Consider the following 19979-nt stretch of genomic DNA (forward strand, 5'->3'; position numbering starts at 1 on the left):
AGACGCCAGGGTACGTGGGAGGAGTTCACTTGTCTCAGGGTCCTGCCAGCAGGGATTCCGTGAGCTGCTCTGCTGCTCACGGGAGCTCTGGGGCTTCATTCTTGCTCCTGATCAAGCTGCACTTTACCCTCTTCCAGACACATGAAGCTTCCCGCCTCACATGGCCATGGCAGCCTTTCACTACATGTGTAACTTGGACAAATGAGTTGACTTCTATGAGCTTCAGTTTCCCAGTCTATAAAATGGGGCATTAGATTCCACTTCTCAAGGTTAACATGCAGTAAATGCTAGAATATCCAGTGTTGTTGCCCTTATCATCATCATCATCATCAACATTGGGCTCATAACAGAAAGACTCAATGAGTTTAAGTCTCACTGAAGCATTAAAAAAACAGCCATTTATCGGGTACAGAGAGCTTTTTAATGATTTATTCCTTAAGAACAACTGAGAATTCGTTCCTTCCATGGATCGTGACTTCTGGTCAGGCAGTGTCAACTGTCTAGACAACCGGGCAAAGCGTCAACCATCCTGAGGTCCGCAGCGTCCAGCATTGGTGCGGATCCTGAGTAAACGCACAGTGGATACACGAGAGGGCAGATCAGATGTCGGGGGTGGGGCGCATCAGACAAGGTGCACAAAAGATTCTAAAAAACGGGTCTGTGCTGAAGAGAACTGACTGAGAATAACTTTAGGTAAATGGGTTTCTTAAGAATGCTGATGGAGGGGGGGAGAGGTGTGGGGCGAGAGGGCCACTGAAAAAAAAAAAGGGGGGTTCAATATACACAAATAATGATGGCTTCCAACTCCCAAGGCCGTGTGCCCGGCACTAAGCAAGCTGACCCTTCGCTGGGGCCAGACGCCCAGATGGCCTTCTGGAACCCGGGCCGGTGCCCTGCTGGGAGGCGAAGCAGGGGATGTGGGGCGGGCAGGGGCCTTGGAGGAGGAGGGGGTGGGCAGGGAGGCGAGGCCTGGCCCGCCACAGTCCTGCCCCTGGCCCCTGGGAGCTTCCCTCCTGTGTCCGGCCGCCCGGGCGAAGGGGTTAATGCTATGGCCAACGGGGCGGCCTGGCGGGCCCGGTGGGCTCAGGCCTAGGCTCAGTGGGGCGGGTGGCGCCGCTCGGCCAGGCCCCCGCGGCCCAGCACCTCCCCGCTGAACTGGTAGGTGAGCTTCTTCTTGACCTTCTTGACCTCGCCCGTCTTGCCGTAGTTGCGCAGCGCTCGGGCCATCTTCTGGTAGGTCATCTTCTTGCGGTTGCCCTTCTGGATGCCCCAGCGGTGCGCCAGTGCCTCCTTGTGCTTGGACGAGAACTGGAACGTGCCCTTGTCCTTGTCCACCCACCAGATGCTGTCCTTCATGTCGCCGCTGCGCAGCAGGTCCAGCAGGAACTGGTACAGGCGGATCTTCTTCTTGCTGCCTGCGGCCGGAGACGGTCAGCGCCCACGCGGGGGACCCAGCCCGCCTCCCGGTGACGTGGGACCGCCCCCTCCTTCCCTTCCCGGTGGGGTGGTCGCAGGGGCGGGGCTACGGCCAGCGTGGCGCATGCGCACGCCCACAGCGCAGGTGCTCACACCCGGACGGGGGGACACAGGCCCCCCCACCCCCACCCGCGGAACACACGCGAAGACACGTGTTGGCAAACACATACCCATATGCAAGCACTCTGCTCTGTGGCCAGGCTGCCGCGTCAGTGGGCCTTGATCGGGGTGGGGATGGGGCACAAGGGTGGCCAGGGTCAGGGCTGGTCCCAGGCTGGGTCCCCTACCTGTCTCCCCGTGCAGGAGGCCAGGCCCTGGCTCCAGGCCGTCGGCCTCCCCGTCGGACACCTCCAGGGGGGGGCTCTGCCGCTCCCCCTCCTCTTCATCCGAGCTGGGCCGGGCGGGAGACAGCGAGGGGTACGGCAGGCACATCCGGGGCAGGTAGACCTGGAAAGGAGGCAGAAGTAGGGTTGGGGTCCCTGAGGGACGGTGCAAAGCTGAAGGCGGCCAGGTAGGGGGGGTTCCGTGGGGTGAGAGAAGAGGGGGTCCTGGGGCAGGGTGGCCAGGGAGGGGCAGAGGGATATGGGAGAAGGCTCGGGACCCTGGAGGTCGGGCTTGTTACGGGGTCAGACGGGGTCCCCACACACAGGGTGCCGGTTGTGGGGACAAAGTGGCTCCTGACACCCAGCCTGTCTCCCTGGTTTGGGCGGAGGAAGGTGCCATGTGGACAGGCAGCTGCCCTGGGGTGAGGGGCTGAGGAGGAGGGTCGGTAAAGGGAGTCAGCGGGGAGATGGAGAGATCAGCGGATTTCAGGACTCAGTGACTTGGATGCCAGACCCACGAGGAGCCAGTGAACGGGGTGGGGGCACTAGCCCCGGAGTTTCAGAGGGCCCGTGATGAGGCCCCAGGGGGTCAGAAGGACCAGTGTGTGTGTGTGTGTGTGTGTGTGTGTTGGGGGGGGGCGGGGTGGGAATGGTCCGGGCTCTGTCCTCGGTGGGGTGAGAGCAGATAAGGGGTGTGGGGTCACGAGGTCAGCCGAGGGGTCAGGAGGCAGCCGTTGGGGCTCCGGCCACCGTTGGCGCTGTGGGGCAGGAAGCCCAGTTGAGTAAGAGCCTGTGTCAGCTTCCTGCAGAGTGCCCGCCTCACCACAGGCACAGGGCCGGGCCGGGGCGGGGCGCGGCGGCCCTGCAGGCACGCACCTGGTGACTGAGGTTGGCGTGGGGAGGAGCCATGGGGGGTTCGAGCACGTGCATCTGCTCCAGCTCCATGTGGCGGTAGAGCTGCTGCAGCTGTGGGGGCTGGACGCTCTGCAGCTCCGTGAAGTGGTTCTCGGGGAAGCTCTCAAACTCGCTGTGCACGTGGTGCGGATGAAAGTCCCAGTAATGGTCTGCGGGCCAAAGCAGGAGGGGCTTATGATTGTATAAAATATGAGCAATAATAGTATACATTATATATCATTATATATAATAATGATATTAATATATGTAACAATAATAGCATATATAAAAACAATAGCACCAGGCTGTGTTCCCTATCATAATCACCACCGCCATTCTGGACTGCAGATTGGCATTAATCGTAGCACCACCCACCCTGCTATTTTCTGATCCCCAATTCCACAGATGGGTCTTCCCCAGGTAGCTCAAAAGGTAAAGAATCTGCCTGCAATGCGGGAGACCAGGTTTCGATTCCTGGGTCGGGAAGATCTCCTGGAGGAGGGCATGGCAACCCTCTGCAGTATTCTTGCCTGGAGAATCCCATGAACAGAGGAGCCTGGCGGGCTGCGGTCCATGGGGTCGCAGAGAGTCAGGCACGACTGAGGGACTTTAGAATACTCAGAATATGCTATGGATGAGGACACTGAGGCTTGGAGAGGCTACATGACCCACCCCCGGTCAAAGGCCACATTGGAGGCAAAGCCTTTGTTCTCAACAACCAATCTACCCTGCCTCCCACGCCCATCATGAGGATGCTGGCTTTTGAGCCAGAGTCCGAATCCGGGCGTTTCCTTTCTGTGTGGCCTCAGGCACAGGCATTGACCCCTCTGTCAAATAGGAATGCTAGAAACTAGGAGGACCCATGCAAGTTCACAGTTGTAAAACCCCCTAGCCCCAGAGGCCGCACTCGGGAGTGTGTGGAGTCGCTTCTCCTCCCCTTCAGACGCAGCAGAGGTTCCTGAGCTGACTGGCTGCCCGTAGTCACAGCTCACCGCCCCGTCACATGGCCGAGGTGTGACTGCAGAGTCACAGGGCTGACATTCCTCAGCCAAGCCCCTCCAAGGCCGTGTCCTTGGGGAGCTGCACCTGAGTCCCAGGGAAGTCGCCATGGCACCTGAGGCTTTCCTGGAAAGCCCCTGGTGGGTGCTTTCAGAGTCTGCGGTAGGGTGGATTTGAGTTTGGGGAACAGCTCCATGCCACTGGGAGCCCTGCCTGGGCCTAGAGCCGGTCTTCAACGTGGTTACTCTGGGCACCTTTTCCAGGAACAAAAACCACCACACGTCTGAGGACTTCCTGGGTACAACTTGGAGTCCAAAAGAAGATGTGACAAAGTGCCAAGAGGAATTTTTCTCGTGTCACCCAGAGAGGGAGAGTACAGGATGCTAAGACAGGCCACCATCTCCGGGACTGGCACAGGGCCCTGCAGGGGGACCGTCACCAACGCCTGTGCGTGTCTCTGTGTGTCTGTCTGTCTCCCCCCTCTCTTTCTCTCTCACAAACACATCGCTGCTCACGCATCCGTGAGAAATGACACGTGTTGTCTTGGCTCTGCACTGGCTCTCAGAAGACTCACTCATTTTCCAATCCTGCTCTGTGGTGGCTTTGCCTTGTGACCCTGAGCAAGACATTTTATCTGCCTGAGCCTCTGATTCTGCAAAAGTCAGAGACCGAGCTGGGCGGTTACTGAGGTCCGATTCACATGTGGAATTGTTTGAACCCACAGTCCAGACTCCCACTTCCGTGAAGCTGCATGGCATAGGGGAACTAATTGGGGCAGAGCTGGGTTTGAATGCTGGCTCTGCCACTCACCCTTGAGTGACACTGGGCAGGTCGTTCTGCTTCTCTATGCCTGTTGCCTCCGCTGTGAGATGGGGTTAATAACTACACCCAGCTCACGTCATAGCCTTGCTGTGAGGATTAAATGAGCTAATGCTTGCAAGGCACTTTGAATGGAACCTGGCACAAAGTAAGACTCAATAAACGTTAACTATTATCATTCCAGGCTTCCCAGGTGGCTCAGTGGTAAAGAATCTGCCTGTGTAGGAGGAGTTGCAGGAAACACAGGTTCAATCCCTGGGTTGAGAAGATCCCTTGGAAGGAAATGGCAACCTACTCCAATATCCTTGCCTGGAGAATCCCATGGACAGAGGACCTGGTTTGTTACAGTCCATGGGGTTGCAAAGAGTCGGACACATGAGCGACTGAGCACACACACACACCCGTTATCCTTATAGTGATAATTATTATGAATGTTTAATGCTGTCTTTAGAGAGCCTAAATCAGCACCTGAGCAAATAGCGGATACTTTAATACTTATCAATTCCTCATCTTCCCCTGCTCTCTGCCACCTTAGTCCATGGTCCAGAGAAGTAGTTTGAGGGATCCTGGCCGTCTCTTTCTCCCAGAAGCTCAAGTTGGGACCCCAAGGTTGCACCAAGGGCAGAGGACTGGTTTTTTTCACCTTCATATTCCCAGTGCCTGGATGCAGTAGGTGTCTTGATGCTTTTGAACTGTGGTGTTGGAGGAGACTCTTGAGAGTCCCGTGGACTGCAAGGAGATCCAACCAGTCCATCCTAAAGGAAATCAGTCCTGAATAATCATTGGAAGGACTGATGCTGAAGCTGAAACTCCGATAACTTTGGCCACCTGATGTGAAGAATTGACTAATCTGAAAAGACCCTGATGCTGGGAAAGATTGAAGGTGGGAGGAGAAGGGACGACAGAGGATGAGATGGTTGGATGGCATCACCAACTTAATGGACATGAGTTTGAGTAAGCTCCAGGAGTTGGGGATGGACAGGGAGGCCAGGTGTGCTGCAGTCCATGGGGTTGCAAAGAGTTGGACACGACTGAAAGACTGAACTGGACTGAACTGCAATGCAGTAAGCACTGAACAAGCATTTCCTGAGTGAATGCATGAATCCTAGCTTCTTAAGAACTCTGACTCTCCTCCACCAAATTATCCAAATCTGAAGGGAAAACAAAACAAAATGACACTTATTTTGTACTTTCATCTTGCCTTGCATTAATAAGACCCAGAAATTCTCCCCTTGCTGAGAGAGAGTTGGCTCTCTGGGGCTCTGGGGTCCTTGAGTGGATCCAGGTTCCTTTCAGCTGTAGATCTGCCCTGGAGCCTCACTCCAGGCCCTTCCCATTTTGCCTTCTCCTGCCCAGGCCGAGGTGCCCAGATCTTCATAGAATGCCTTATCCTGCCCCTGCATGCATGCCAAGCCCCTTCAGTGGTGTCCGACGCTTTGCCACCCCATGGGCTGTAGCCAGCCAGGCTCCTCCATTTCGGGGATTCTCCAGGCAAGAATACTGGAGTGGGTTGCCATGCCCTTCTCCAGGGGAACTTCCTGATCTTTATAGAATACTTTATCCTCCCCCTCAAATCTCCACACCTACTCCAGGTCTTTTTTGGGTTTTTTTTTGGAGGGGGCGGGTTTTGGCCGTGCCGTGTGGCATGTGGGGTCTTAGTTCCCCTACCAGGGATCAGACCCGAGCCACCTGCATTGGAAGCACAGAGTCTCAATCCCTTGACCCCCAGGGAAGTACCCCCTACTCAGTTCTGGCTTGAGGGCTCTGAGTTCTCTCTCTCTCGGTCCCCACCTCTGTCCCAGCTCCACGTGAGACCCACGGGCTTGTTCTGGTGATCCCAGCTTAGGGCCAGCACTTCCCACAGCAGGTCTCAGCACCCCCCGATTCGAGTCACTTTGGGGGCCAGAAAAGCTTGCAGATTTGGGGCCCATCGGAGACCCATGCGATCTGCAGTGATGGAAGGAGACGGGAGAGTCTGGCCTTTCACAGCACCCTGCAGAGGTTCGTTTGCTCACTGAGGCTCAGGAATCCTGCCCCAGGGTCGCTGAAACCTGCAACAGAGACTCTTGGGCTACAATTAAGGTTTCAAAAGGCCCAACGGAAACCTTTCCTCTACCCTTGATTTTGAGTGCTCCGGCAGTTATACAATAAACACTGGTAGGCAGAGATGAGTCGTCTGAAGGAACATCATGCCACAAGTCCATCCTTAGGCAAAGGTCAGCACTCTGGGCTCTTTGACTGCCCAGGAATGCTTTGCTAAATCCCTGCTTGTCACTTTGAGAGGTCATCAGACTCTCCTGCCACTTATGTCCCCTCAGTATGACTTTCGATCCTCAGAAGGACATAGTGTCAGGACTGCCCTGGTGGTCCAGTGGCTAAGACTCTGCGCTTCCGATACAAGGGGCCAGAGTTCAATCCCTGGTCAGGCAACTAGATCTCACAGGCTCCAGCTAAGACTTTGAACGCTGCAACTAAAAGAAAAAAAAGAAAAAAGATCCCACATGCCGCAATTGGATTAAAAAAAAAAAAAGACCAGGCATGAAGCAATGAAGATCGAAGTTCTGTGTGCCACACCTAAGACCAGGTGCAGTCAATAAATAAATATGAAAAATTATAATACAGAGTATAGCGTCATTCGCATATCCAGAGAGAGCTCTGGACCTTCCCTTCTGGAACCTGTAGGGCATTCAACACGTACTAGGCTTCAGTCAATATTTGGTTAAATGACCAGTGGAAGCTTACTTTTAACCTGTTTTTTATGTACCAGGCACTGTCCTAAGTACTTAAGCCACATTATGTCCCTCAGTCCTCACCATAGCTCTGACAAAGTGGCCACTATGGTCTGATCTTCCTTTTGCATATGAGGAAGCTATGACTCAGAGACATAAAGTCCCTCGCCCACAGATAGTCATTGGTAGAGTCAGGATCCAAACCCACCTGTGTATGACTCCAGGGACTAAACTCTTATCCCTATGCCATACCTCCACTGAGGACCAAGACAGCCAGTGAAAGCTTTAAGTAAGACGCATGGTGACAGAATTTACGGACTGCTACTATCCATCTGTCTGTCTACCATCATTTACCCCTCATTCATTATTCATCCTCTATCCATCATCCATCCACCATCCAGCATCATCCATCTGTTATCCATCCATCCATCTATCCATCCATCCATCCATCCATCCATCATCCAAATATCATCTATCCATCGTTCACTCATTCATCATCCATCATTTAACCCACCCATCCATCCATTTATCCACCCATCCATCACTGAACCTTTATTCATCCAGCCAGCAATGACCCATTCATCAACATCTTTGACTTCCACCCTCTAAACCAGCTTCCAGTTTGGAACCAAAGTCCTACCCACACATCCTTATTGCTACTCAGTTTTTTGTGTCACTAACACCTAGATGTCACTAGGACAAAAATAAAATGATATTCAAAACAATCCCCCCCCACACACACAAAATGCAAGCCTTAAGTGTCATTCAGTTGACCTTATCTCCTTCAAGCAGAAACCCCAGCCTGAAGCCATGGCTCTCACCAGGAGAGGAGAAGTAAGATCAAGACTAAGAAGGAAAATGAGGAATTAAGAAAGCAAGGAATGAGGAAAAAAAACCTTCGCAGGAAATCACAGACCACTGGACAAGGGCTCCTTAATCCCAGCCCTCCTGCACATTATTCAAACATGGAAACTGAGGTCCCAGCAAGCAGAGAGCTCCAGGTCTCACAATCCTTATTATTTCTTACACTGTATCCTAATTATTACGATTTTAGTTCTTTCCTTTGTTAAAAAAGATAAATCTGGCAGGGCCTATGTTTTATTCATCCTACAGTACCTGGCAATGTCCCTGGGATGGAAGCAAGGTTTGGTAGGGGAAGGAAGGACACTTCAGAAGGTGAATGAAATGAATGGATGATTAGAAGACTCTGAATAAACTGTGGTATGTGAATAATAATAAACTGTGAATCTGTGGGATGAAAAGATGAAAAGTGTATAGACAGGTGGAATGATGGAGAGAATGGTCATACTTTGGAACTCTATTTCCTCCATCAATCCCACTGCAAATAGCATTAGGATGGCTATTATCTAAAAACAGAACAACCCGGGCTGACTGTATAGTGCAGGGAACTACATTCACTATCCTGTAATAACAGAATGAAAGAGAATCTAAAAAACAATACGTATATACATGTATATATACATATATATAATCAGTGAGTCACTTTGCTGAACACATGACATTGTAAATTAACTACACTTCATTTTTTTAGTGGTTAAAAAAGCAGAAAATTATGAATTTTGGCAAGGATGTGGAGCAGTGGAATCCTTGTGCACTGTTGGTAGGAGAGTACAATGGTGCAACCGCTAAGGAAAAACAGCATGCTTGGTCCTCAAACAATTAAAAATAGAATTATCTTACAACCCAGCAACTCTACTTCTGGGCATATAGTCTCAAAGAACTGGAAGCAGGATCTTCAAAGAGGTATTTTAACACCTATGTTCACAGCAGCGTTATTCACAGCAACCAAAAGACAGAAGCAACCCACGTGTCCATCAACAGGTGAATGGGAAAACAGAATGTAGTATATCCACACAACGGAATATTACTCAGCTTCAAAAAGGAAGGAATTCTGATGTACACTGCAACACGGATGAATCTGCAGGTTTTATATGTTAAATAAAAGAAGCCAGTCACGAAAAGAGAAATACTGCATGATTCCACTAAGATGAGGTACTTAGTGCCGTCAAAGTCATAGGAATGGAAAGTAGAATGGTGGTTGCCGGGGGCTGAGGGGAGGGGGCAATGGGAGGCACCGTTTAATTGGTCCAGAATGCCAGTTTCGCAAGATGAACAGCGTTCTGGAGCTGGATGGTGGGGGATGGTAGCGCAGCAACATGTCCTTGAGCCGCCGAACTATACATGTGCAGATGGTTAAGATAGTACATGTTATACTGTATACATTTTAATCACAACTTAAAAATGATAAACAGCAAGTTCTATGAGCCCTACCTTGAGAATCTATCCTGAATCCGTCTGCTCTTTTTTGTCTGTCTCGCCACCACCCTTGGCCAAGTCACCATCATCTCGTGTCTGGATTATTCCAGTGGTTTCCTCCTGGGCTTACCCCTGTTCCTACTCTTGCCTCCTCTCCAGCTATTCTCCACCCAGAAATTAGAGTGATTTAAAAAAAAACAAACTTATTCAGTGGAACCACTAGGTATTGGGAGAAGACACTAAAAACTTCCAGAGAGATAAAACAAAACTAAACAGGAAAAAAATTAAACAAAACCCCAAAATGGTTACATTCAAAAAAGAGGATATGGAATGACATCAGATTTCCTAAGAAAAACTGTAGTAACCTGAAGACAGTAGAGAAATGCTTTCAGTTTCAATGAGAAAAAAAATTTTTTTTTCAACTTAGACTTCTATACACAGCCAAACTACTGTTAATCAGGTGAGACCAGAAAGACAGCAGGTGACACAAACAGCAATAAAACCTTACCTCCCAGACATCCTCTCTTAGGAGAGCATAATGCTATGAGTAACAGATCCTTACATAATTTTCACTTTCTAAGCCTCTTATATGGAGTAGCTCACTCCATCCTTAGGGCAGTCCTGTGAAGTAGGTCTCATGAGTGAGAAGCTGAGGCCCAGAGGGGTGAGACATCTTCCCTGTGGTCACCCCACCCGATAATGGGGAGATGGGGCGTGACTCCCGGCAGCCTGGCTGCGGGGTGGGGGCCTCTGTTACTGCTGCTCAGCCCTCACACACAGCGATGAGAACGTACAGGTAATCAAAGCACGCAGCGTGGCTCAGCTGTGGGCCATGTTCACATGGTCCAAACCATGGAAAATTCAGACGTCAATTTAACAAACTTAGAACACAGACAAAGGGACTTCCCCGGTGGTCTAGTGGGTAGGACTTCATGCTCCCAATGTAGGGGACCAGGCTTGGATTCCTGATCAGGGCACTAAAAGCCCGCATGACGTGAATGTTGAGTGTTAGTTGTTAGGCCGTATCCGACTCTTTGTGACCCCATGGAAGGTAGCCCACCAGGCTCCTCTGTCCATGGAATTCTCCAGGCAAGAATACTGGACTGGGTAGCCATTCCCTTCTCCAGGGGATGTTCCTGACCCAGGGATCCAACCCAGGTCTACCACATTGCAGACAGATTCTTTACCCTCTGAGCCACCAGGGAAGCCCCCACAGGTGGGACATGGCCAAAAAGTGAAAAAAAATTATTAAAAATAGAATACAGAGGAAGATGATCTCACTTATATGTGGAATCTTTAAAAAAAAAAAAAAAAACAATTCAGAAAAGGAGGTCAGACTTGTGTTTGCCAGAAGTAGTGAGAGATGGGGGAGATTGGGTGCCGGCGGTCTAAAGTGCAAACTTTCAGCTGTGAGATAAATAAGTCCTGGGGATGCCAGGCACAGAATGACTAGGGATAACTGCTATATGGTAACTTCGAAAGCTAAGAGTAGCTCCTGAAAATTCTCATCACAAGGGGAAAAACTTTTTGTAACTGTATGAGGAGACAGATATTAACTAAACTTATGTGGTAATCATTTCCCAACGTATAGGTGTGTGAAGTCATTAGCTGTTACACCTTAAACTCATACACTTATGTTGTATATCATAACAGCAATAAAATGAAAAAAAGGGGAAAAGTTACTGTAACTATTTTGGTATGTGTGAAGAAGTATGTGTGTGTGCTATAAATAACTAGAAAGTCAAATACTCATCTTTCATAGTACAATAGATTTCTCTAAGTAAAAAATCAAGCTAGATTCATCTCCACCTGGCATATAGAAAGTCCTCAATAAATGTTTGTGAATTAATAAATAAATGCTGTTCTAAGTCTCTATTTCAAACTTTCATGTATATACTTCCATTGCCCTGTAATAGAAAGACTGGAAAAATAGCTTTTAACTATCTCTGATGTGCTGGATAGGCCATAGGGAAACAACTCTGATAAATTTATGTAAAAAGTAGCAGATTGCAGAACAGCATGATACTGCAGTTCATTTCTGAATGGATAGGATATGTGTGGATGTATACACTTACAAACATGCAGGATTATACACCTCAAATAAGTATCTGCTAGAATTGACCAAGATGGCTATCGGTGCGGGGTGAGAATGAGAAGCAGGTAATAATATTTTCCTTCATACGCTGCTGTATTTTAAAATTGTTTGCAACGGGTATTTCTTGTTTGAATAATTAAAATTAAACATCTATAATTTCTCTGGATATTTACCAGACACACACACACACACACACACACAAGGTTACTCAGATCGTGTCATTTCTTTCCTCGGCCCCTCCAGTGGCTTCCCGTTAGGCGTGGGAACCACGACAAGCTCCCGCTGCAGTCCTCGGGCCTGTGCGGTGCTACCCTGCAGACCGGCCTCCCTTCCCGTCCTTTCTGCTTCCCGTGCTCCCTGCCCACCCTGGTCCCCACCCAGGTCCCTCCTGCTCTTGCACCTGCTGTTCCCACTCCTAGAACACTTGTGCCTCCCTGTCTGTGCATTCATGTGCCTTCAGGGCACTCAGATTTCCACCCGAGGGCCTCACCCGGGGGCCGTTCACCCCTGGAGCTCTGTTCTGCGGGCATACCCCTGGCAGCTTAAACCTGACATCTGTACCCAGAGATGCCATCTGTGGCAAGTCCTTCTTTAGGGCCCTCACATGCAGATGGCAGAGCCTGACTCACGGTACTCTGCTTTCTACAGGACGTCTTTAGAGCATGTCTGCTAATTCAGCTGTTCCCCGTCTCTCTCCCTCACTGGACTGTAAGCTCCACGAGGGCAGTGGCCTTGCCCGGCCTGCTCCTTGTGGCAAATCCAGCACCTAGAACAGGGTCAGGTCCACAGCATGTAATCAGGGGCTATTTGGCAGATGGACAAGAGGGGGATGAGTGGACAAGTGGACTGGACAGCAAGCATTGGAAGGACAGGTGGCTGAGGGGGAGCTGGGCGGATGGCAGGGAGCGGACGGCTGGGTGAATGTCTGCTGGGTCATCGGGAGATGAGCCTGTTGATGTCACAGAACCTTCTGTGCTTCTCCACTCCCTGTCGACCTGCTGGCTTTCTCTACAGTGCTCACTCCATGAGCCAGCCCCAGGCCTACCTGGTTTCTAGAGTATATAAATAGCATCCCTGTATTATAGGAAGGGAGAATGCAGCTTCAGTAGACCCAAAGGAAAGGCACCCAGACCCAGGGAGACTGAGAAGGGGTCAGGCCAGGGGAGAAACGATCCCTGACACTAGCTAAAAGGGGTCAGAGGCCTCCCTGCGTTTGCAAGGACCTGAGCGGACCTGCTGCCTGGAGCCACCAGGGGGCGCCAGTCCTCAAGCAGGGACCTGCTTAGGTCCCAGACTCTGGGCAGAAGCAGGTGTAGGGCTGGTGTGGAGTCAGGGAGAGTCAGCCCCCGACCCTGGCAGTGGGAGCTGGAGGTAGAGCTGGAGAAGGGAGACTCTCTAAACCATCTCTGGATTTTCCCCAGAAAGGGTGCATTTCTTGTAGAAGTATAAAATTTAAAAGTATGGGGGTGGGGCGGGGGGAAGGATGTTTTTAAAGTCTTTCTAGTCCTCAAGTTCTGAAAGGAGTTTGTGTGTTCCCAGATATGGCCTCAAAGGATGTCCACCCCTTACTCCCAAGATACGGTTTCCAGCTGTAGTCTTTAGAATGGATGTCAGGTGTGAGTTCCATGCAAAACTGTTTGCAGGCTTTGCCATCTGGATGTGAGGGCCCTAAATAAGGACTCGCCACATATGGCATCTCTAGGTACAGACATCAGGCTTAAACTGCCAGAGGTGTGCCAGCAGAATGAAGCCCCAGGTGTGAGCGGCCCCCAGATGAGGCCCTCGGGTGAAACCTTCCTTGGCTGAGGCAGAGCATGCCTGTCCCTGTGGGGTTGCAGACACCCCGCTGTCTGGCTTGCCTAGGCCTCCAGACCCCCTGAAGAATCCCTCAGTGAAGACCCAGTAACCAGGCCACCTCGCCTTTGGTTCAGAGATATTCCATCAATACACCGAGATCTACCACCAGTGATCTCTCTTAGCGGTCCCAGACACTGAAGGTCTCTCTCCCTTCCCCTGAATTTGCTTCAGGATTGACCTGGGCTTTGGGGTGGGGGGAAGTTAGACCCAGATAGAAAAAAGCCCTGGCCCAGGCCCCATCCTCACCGCCCCGCGCCCCCACCAGCAGACAGGGTTTCAGCCCTGCTGAATGAACAGCTCTCAAGTGGGAGCGGTTCTGCCCCGCCGCCCCCACCGCCAGGGGACATTTGGCAGCTCTGGAGACATTTTTGGTTGTCATGATTGGCAGGAATGCTGACAAGGCGCAAGACAGACCTCGCAGCATGGACCTATCCAGCCCCAATGTCAATAGACAGACGCTGTTAGTCACACACAGCAGAGCCTGGGGCTGCACCAATGGAGTTCAGGGTCACGGGCGGTGACAAGAATGGAGAGGGAGAGGGGGGGTTGGGGGAGGAGAAGACCCAGGGTTCAATCCCTGGGTCGGGAAGATCCCCTGGAGGAGGAAATGGCAACCCACTCCAGTATTTTTGCCTAGAGAATCCCCAGAACAGAGGAGCACAGCAGACTACAGTTCCGTGGGGCCGCAAAGAGTTGGACATGAATGAGCGACTAAGGAAGCCAAAAAAAAATGAGAGAGCACTGGACCTGGAGCAGACAGAGCTGGGTCGCAGCGACCAGTTGCACCTCCTTGTACAAGTCCCGTAGCCTCTCCGCCTGTTTCGTCAGGTGTAAACAGGCCAAAAGGATTGGATGAGAAGATAAAACAGGGAAGAAGCTCACCATGCCTGCACACCAAGGCTGCTCCAGAAATGTGCGCTGGGGGTGTGGGATATTGGTGGGGAGCAGGAGCATGGGGATTTAGGGTAGGGAATTCATGTCCCTGAGAGCTAACTGGATCCGATCCTCGGGATTCCAAAGAAGCCTCAGGAAGGGTATGCTTTTCCCTCCCCCAGAACGCAGCGACGCTGGGGCCAGGCCAGGCTGGGGAAGTCAGGGCAGGGCGGGGCCCGCTACTCACCGCTGTGGCTTTCTCCATCACTGCTGAGATAGGGGTAATATTCGTGTGTTTGGCGTTGGTAGAGATCCGTGTCATAGGGAACTAGGTCTTCCGATGGCTGCTGAGAGAGGAGGGGGTCAGAACTCGGAGTGCGGCGGGGAGACCCCAGCCAGGTTGGCAGGACCCCCCCCAGGATGTTGGGTCCACACTGAGCCTCTTTATCAGGCCTACAGCCCTCGCTCTGCTTGCAGCTGGGAGAGGCCACGCAGAGCGCAAGCGGGGGACCCAGGGATGCAAGGGCCTCGGCTCCGGCAGAAAGGGGATGACAGAGACCCTGGGGGTCAGAGGTCAAAAGAAGACAGGTCTGAGGGGACAGCCCAGTGGCTCCCCTGGCCACCTTACACTCACGCTCCACTGAATGCCCAGGTCCCAGCCTCATACACTCACCCGCTCACGGTCACACTGACATGCCTACACCACCCCCCACACACACATCCACTCACAGCCCTCACACTCACCCCGGGCACACATGCCAGTACACACCCGCCTGTAGGCGCTCGCAGAGTCCCTGGGGTTGACACGCGAATCCAACCCCTTGCCTCCAAGCGCACTGACACACACACTCACGCCCGTGTCCTTGCTCGGTCACTCATGTTCCTGCACGCCCATCGCCTGCACACAGGCTTGTCCTCCTGCCGTAGCCCCCCAGGCCCCCAGGCTCTCTGGCTGCCCGATGTCCAGGTCCCAGGCCGGCTCAGGGCCCCCACCCCCACGCTGGCTGTTCACGCCGATGGGCTTTATAGGGCTCACCCTGCGCAACGCTGGGGCCATGGCTTTGGGGGCCTCTCCCTCCTCTCCTTTCCTCCGGGGACACTCCCTGGTCCCCCTCCCTCCGTCTCCCCATCCCTCTCCCCTCAACCCCACTCCCTGGCCAGGCACTGGGACATGCACCCAGAGGCTTCCCAACAGTCACCAGGCCTCTCCCCACCCCCGCTCGTGTGCCCAGGGATTGCACAACTGCCACCCCGGCCCTCAGGGCTTGATTTGGGGGCCAGAGCTGCCTTGGGAGCCCACCCTCCCAGGACCCACTCCGCGTCACACCTGGACTGGGCCAGGGGGCTCAGGGGCTTGCGTGGAGCCCAGGAGGACATGTCTCCCGCTCAGCTCTAGCTGGGGTTCAGGGATTGAGAGGTCAAGGGTCAGAGACAGGGTGGCCGGGCCCCGGGGCCTCTGACTGTCTTGAGGCAGAGTGGGCTCCTCCTGGGACCACCCCCCTGTCACCCCCTGCCTGTCCCCCCCCATCTTCTAGGTGCCAGGTGGGGGTGGGGGTGCCAGGGCCAGGTCAGAGGCTGGCTGGCTTGTCCCATCTGTGGAGGCCCTGCGTGGAGCCTGGCGCTGGGTCTGCAAACAGCACAGCCCTACAGAAGGGTGTCAAGCTGGGGTGCCTCCCTGGGGCTCTGGGGCCTGCCTGGGGTGGGGTGGCCGGGGGTAGGGGGAAGGGAGCTGCCTCCAGGCCGGGAAAGCTGAGTCAGATGGGCAGGCCCGGCCAAGCCCTTCCCAGTTACCCCCAGGGCTCCCCGTCCCCAGCTGAGTGGGGAAGGGGGTGAGGAAAGGGAGAGGGGTCCTCTCAGAGGGGACCGGTGGTGTGACACCTGCCAGAGGCTGCAACTGTCACTGAGGGCGGGAGCGGAGGGGCTGTGCCCCAGACGGCCGCCCTGCCGTCCCTGGGGTCCCCTGGGACGCCCGCTTCTTCACCTCCGGCCTCAGCCGCTGCCCTCACTCCCGTCTCTCCTTGGACGAGGTCCTCCCCCAGCCCCAATCTCAGCCCCAGGAAGACGCTGCCCTCCTCTCCGCAGTCCCAGCCCCAGCTGCCTGGCCAGTCTCTGCTCCCCTTGCTGTCCCGGCCCCTGCCTCTGCCTCCACCACTCAGGGCCCAAGGCCCAGACCTCTCGGGTCAACAGGCACGTCCTCTGCGCCTGGTGGCGGGGACCCAGGTTTAAGGCAGCCTTGGTCTCCAGGGCACCCAGTCCAGGGCCCGAGACCTCCAGCCTCTTGCCTCCTGCCCTCCAGCCCTTCACCGTCCCAGGGACCGGCTTCCCTCCACACCAGCGTTCCTAGCTCCTCCACCACCAGCTCCCCGCTGCCCTCGCCACCCTCAGCCCAGCCCCCCCACCAGGCCCTTGGAACCCCGGCTGCCACCCAAGCCCCATCTATAAATAACCGTTCAGGCCCCATCGATTACAGCCCCACCGTGGGCCCGGCCCTCAGCCCGCCGGGGCGTGCTTGCTCCAAGGAGGCCGATGGCCCTCTTGCTTGGGTCTCAGGCCCTGGGGCTCCAGGGAGGAAACACCAACTTCCCACTGATAGGGGAAGGCAGGCGGCGGGCTGGCGGGCAGGTGGCGGGCGTCCGAGGGCCGCGGGCTGGGCTGGTGGAGGAGTCCCGATACTCACAGGGGGGACGAGGGGAAACCCTTCCATTTTGCACGCCTGTAACATCCAGCCGAGCTCCGAGCCGGTCAGGTCCCCTGCCTCGGTGGGGGCCAGTGCGGAGCCCCTGGGGATGGGGCGCCCCGTCGGGGGGTGTTGGCGGGGGGGCTGGACCGCTTCGGGGCGGGTGCAGGGCTCAGGCCTGCCCCTTGAGCTACAGGAGCCCTGGGTGAGCCCCCTCCCTTGACATTGCAGGGCCAGCGCAAGTTCCTGATTTTATCGAAGGCCTGCCGCTGGGAGATAGTCCCCTTGGGGTGACATCACCACCCCAGCCCGTTTGCATAAATCTCTTGCGCTACAGGAAGTCTCTGGCCGGCTGGGGCAGGTGGTGCTCCAGGGGCTGGCCTGGGAGGCTGAGGGGGCCAGGCCCCCTGCCCAGAGGAAGCTGGGACTGTGAGGGGCGGCCTTGAGGCCTGGGGTGGGGCGGGAGAATGGGAGGGCGGAAGGCTGGCTGCACCACCACGAGGAGGGCCTTGCTGCCCCCCGGGGTCTGCGGAGGCTCTTTCACCCCAAACCCCGCAGATGCCTACTACTTTTGAGACCCCCCACGTGGCCAACAGTCACTTCCTTGGGGGATCAGAGCTGGTAAGGGTGTCCTCTTGGGGCCTCCATGCTCTGGGGTCAGCCTGGCTAGCCGAGGGCTCTGGTCCGGCTAACTGCCAGGCCTGGCTCTTCCTGGGCCCCTAGGCCCCCAACCCCTCAGTCTTACCCAGCCTGGGGCTGGGCCCTGGGGCCTGGTCTTCAGCATGGTGCTGGTTTCTCTTTCGTTCCACCAGCTTCATTTCCACCAGAAGGATTCTTACACCCTCCCCTCCCAGCTTCCTAAGGATCACCATGCCTTCCACATCTCTGTTCCCAGCCCAGATTTCTCAGTTTCCCCACCCCTTACCAATGCCTGACTGTCAATCGAGTCTTCCTAGTTTACAAACTTTGTCTGTCCATCCATTCATCTATTTTCCCATCCATTTACTTATCTGTTTTGTCAATCCATCTATTCACCCATCAAGCCAGCCATACATTTGTCTTTTGGTTTAATCCAGCTCTTCATTCATCCATTAATCTGTTAGTCTATTATCCATCCACCCATTTGTTTATCTTCTCATCCACTGAGCCATCTATACGTTCATTTATCAGCCCATCCACTTCTTACTCATCCACATTTCCATCTGTGTATCCATTGCATGTCCAGTGTCAGTCTGATCATTCATTGGTCCATTCATTCATCTAGCCATCCATCCATTTATGCATTCTACCATATCAGTTGAGTTCTAGGCTTCATGCCCATACGATATGGCTCAGATGGTAAAGCGTCTACCTGCAATGTGGGAGACCTGGGTTCAGTCCCTGGGTTGGGAAGATCCCCTGGAGAAGGAAATGGCAACCCACTCCAGCACTCTTGCCTGGGAAATCCCATGGACACCGGCGAGTGGCAGGCTACAGTCCATGGGGTTGCAAAGAGTCAGACACGACTGACTGGCTAACACACACAGGGCTTATGCTCAGTCCTGGGGAAAGAGAAAGGTGCTGGACAAGACTCCTGCTTCAGGGAGTTCCTGGTCTAGTCTGCAGGGCAGAAGGAAGAATAGAGGTAATTTTTAAATCTTTGGTCTCTGGTAAGCCCACTTCTCCAACTCACTGAGAGCTCACTTTCCTCTCCTGTGTAGTCTTACCCTTTGCTCTAAGTCCCATTCGCACTAACACTGCGTCCTCCCTGTCAGTGGAACCCCAGATACCCGAGTGCTTCTTCACTTGCAGCAAAAGCCAGGGATTCGCAGGCCTGGATTCACCATTAGACCCAACCCACCTACATCTTCACTGATTTTTTGCCTCCACCTTTGGGACTCTCCAAGGAGTTCAGGTCACTGGTCCTCAGGACGCCCTAGGAACCTGACCAAGGCCCCTCCCCAAGAAGAGGGGAGAGGTGGGCTGACTTGGCATCTGTGCCATCCCTGACCCCACTTTCTCATCAAGAAGGCCTCGTCCCCACTGACTGCATGGCTGTGAGGGTGGGCTCTACTGCACGAGAGCCACGTCCTGCTTGATGTGTTCCAGTATTCTTGCCTGGGAAATCCCATGGATAGAGGAGCCTGGCGGGCTACAGGGGTCGTGGGGTCACAAAGGGTCGGACACGACTGAACGACTGAGCATACACACACACCAGGAGGGAGTGCGTCGCTCTCCTCCATGAGTGCAGACAGCAGACCAGGCCGGCTCTGTCCTCCTGAGCCCTAAGTCTCAAAGGGCCACAGAGAAGTAAGAGACTCCGATGTTCCAAGTCTGGCCAAGCCCAGGGTAAGAAAAGCCCCAGGGTCCCAAATCTCGGGAAACGGGCTGAACTGATTCCTACTTTCTGTGCAGCTTGAGCATCCTGTATCCATTCCCATGTCATCAAGTCCTCCCCATCCTTCCTCCCAATGCCCGTCCTCCCTAAGTGCACCAGAAACCTCTGCCCAAGGCTCGGATTCCAAGGGACCTGCTGAAGTCTGAAGCCTTAGGAATAGCAGGACCCAGCTTCTAAGCAATTCCAAGCAGAGCAGGAACGGGCTGATCATCCACAACCCCAGGAGCTAGCAACTCCTTCAAAGGGGTGAGGCGGAGATAGTTATTTTCTGCATGTCCAGCACTGGGCTGAGTGCCTCCACCCTTGTGATCTCATGGAATGGGGACAATCATCTGTTATCCTGAGGCCCAAGAGGTTGATGACTCGCCCAGGGTCACACAGCTTGTGAGTGGGGAGCTGGGGCCTGGACCTGCTTTCTGGGGCTCTCAGAAGGGCCGGATCCCAGGGCAGGGGAAGGAGGCAGAAGGAAGAGGAGCCAAGTGTGGAACAGACCGGGGGGTCGGGGGGACACAGGGGCCAAGGCAGTCAGAATTGGGGAGGAAGAGAAAGGCAAAAACATAGGAGAAAGAGTCACAGAAGGCGG

The 19979-nt window shown here is 53.9% G+C and overlaps 1 protein-coding gene across 5 annotated transcripts in view; it reads right to left on the minus strand.

Moving 5' to 3' along the window:
* Positions 1-398: 398 nt before the first annotated feature.
* SPI1 (Spi-1 proto-oncogene) overlaps positions 399-19979 on the minus strand; it is a 29458-nt gene continuing 9877 nt past the window's right edge. Inside the window, exons 1-5 of one of the 5 annotated variants that reach the window (XM_086341584.1) lie at positions 17020-17246; positions 14590-14686; positions 2676-2863; positions 1764-1923; positions 399-1415 (exon numbers count right to left, since the gene is read on the minus strand). In XM_086341584.1, the coding sequence (XP_086197710.1) occupies positions 1096-1415; positions 1764-1923; positions 2676-2863; positions 14590-14686; positions 17020-17064 (810 nt within the window). In that variant the 5' untranslated portion in view covers positions 17065-17246 and the 3' untranslated portion in view covers positions 399-1095. Of the gene's footprint in view, positions 1416-1763; positions 1924-2675; positions 2864-14589; positions 14690-15378; positions 15534-15669; positions 15996-17019; positions 17247-19979 lie in introns of those variants that run through there. The other 4 variants (XM_086341583.1, XM_086341581.1, XM_086341585.1 and 1 more) reach the window with 4 other exon arrangements.

The sequence above is a fragment of the Bos grunniens genome, chromosome 15 (assembly GCF_055505025.1).
Source record: "Bos grunniens cultivar Pamir isolate PY7600 chromosome 15, Bosgru_T2T1.0, whole genome shotgun sequence".
Taxonomy (NCBI): Eukaryota; Metazoa; Chordata; class Mammalia; order Artiodactyla; family Bovidae; genus Bos; species Bos grunniens.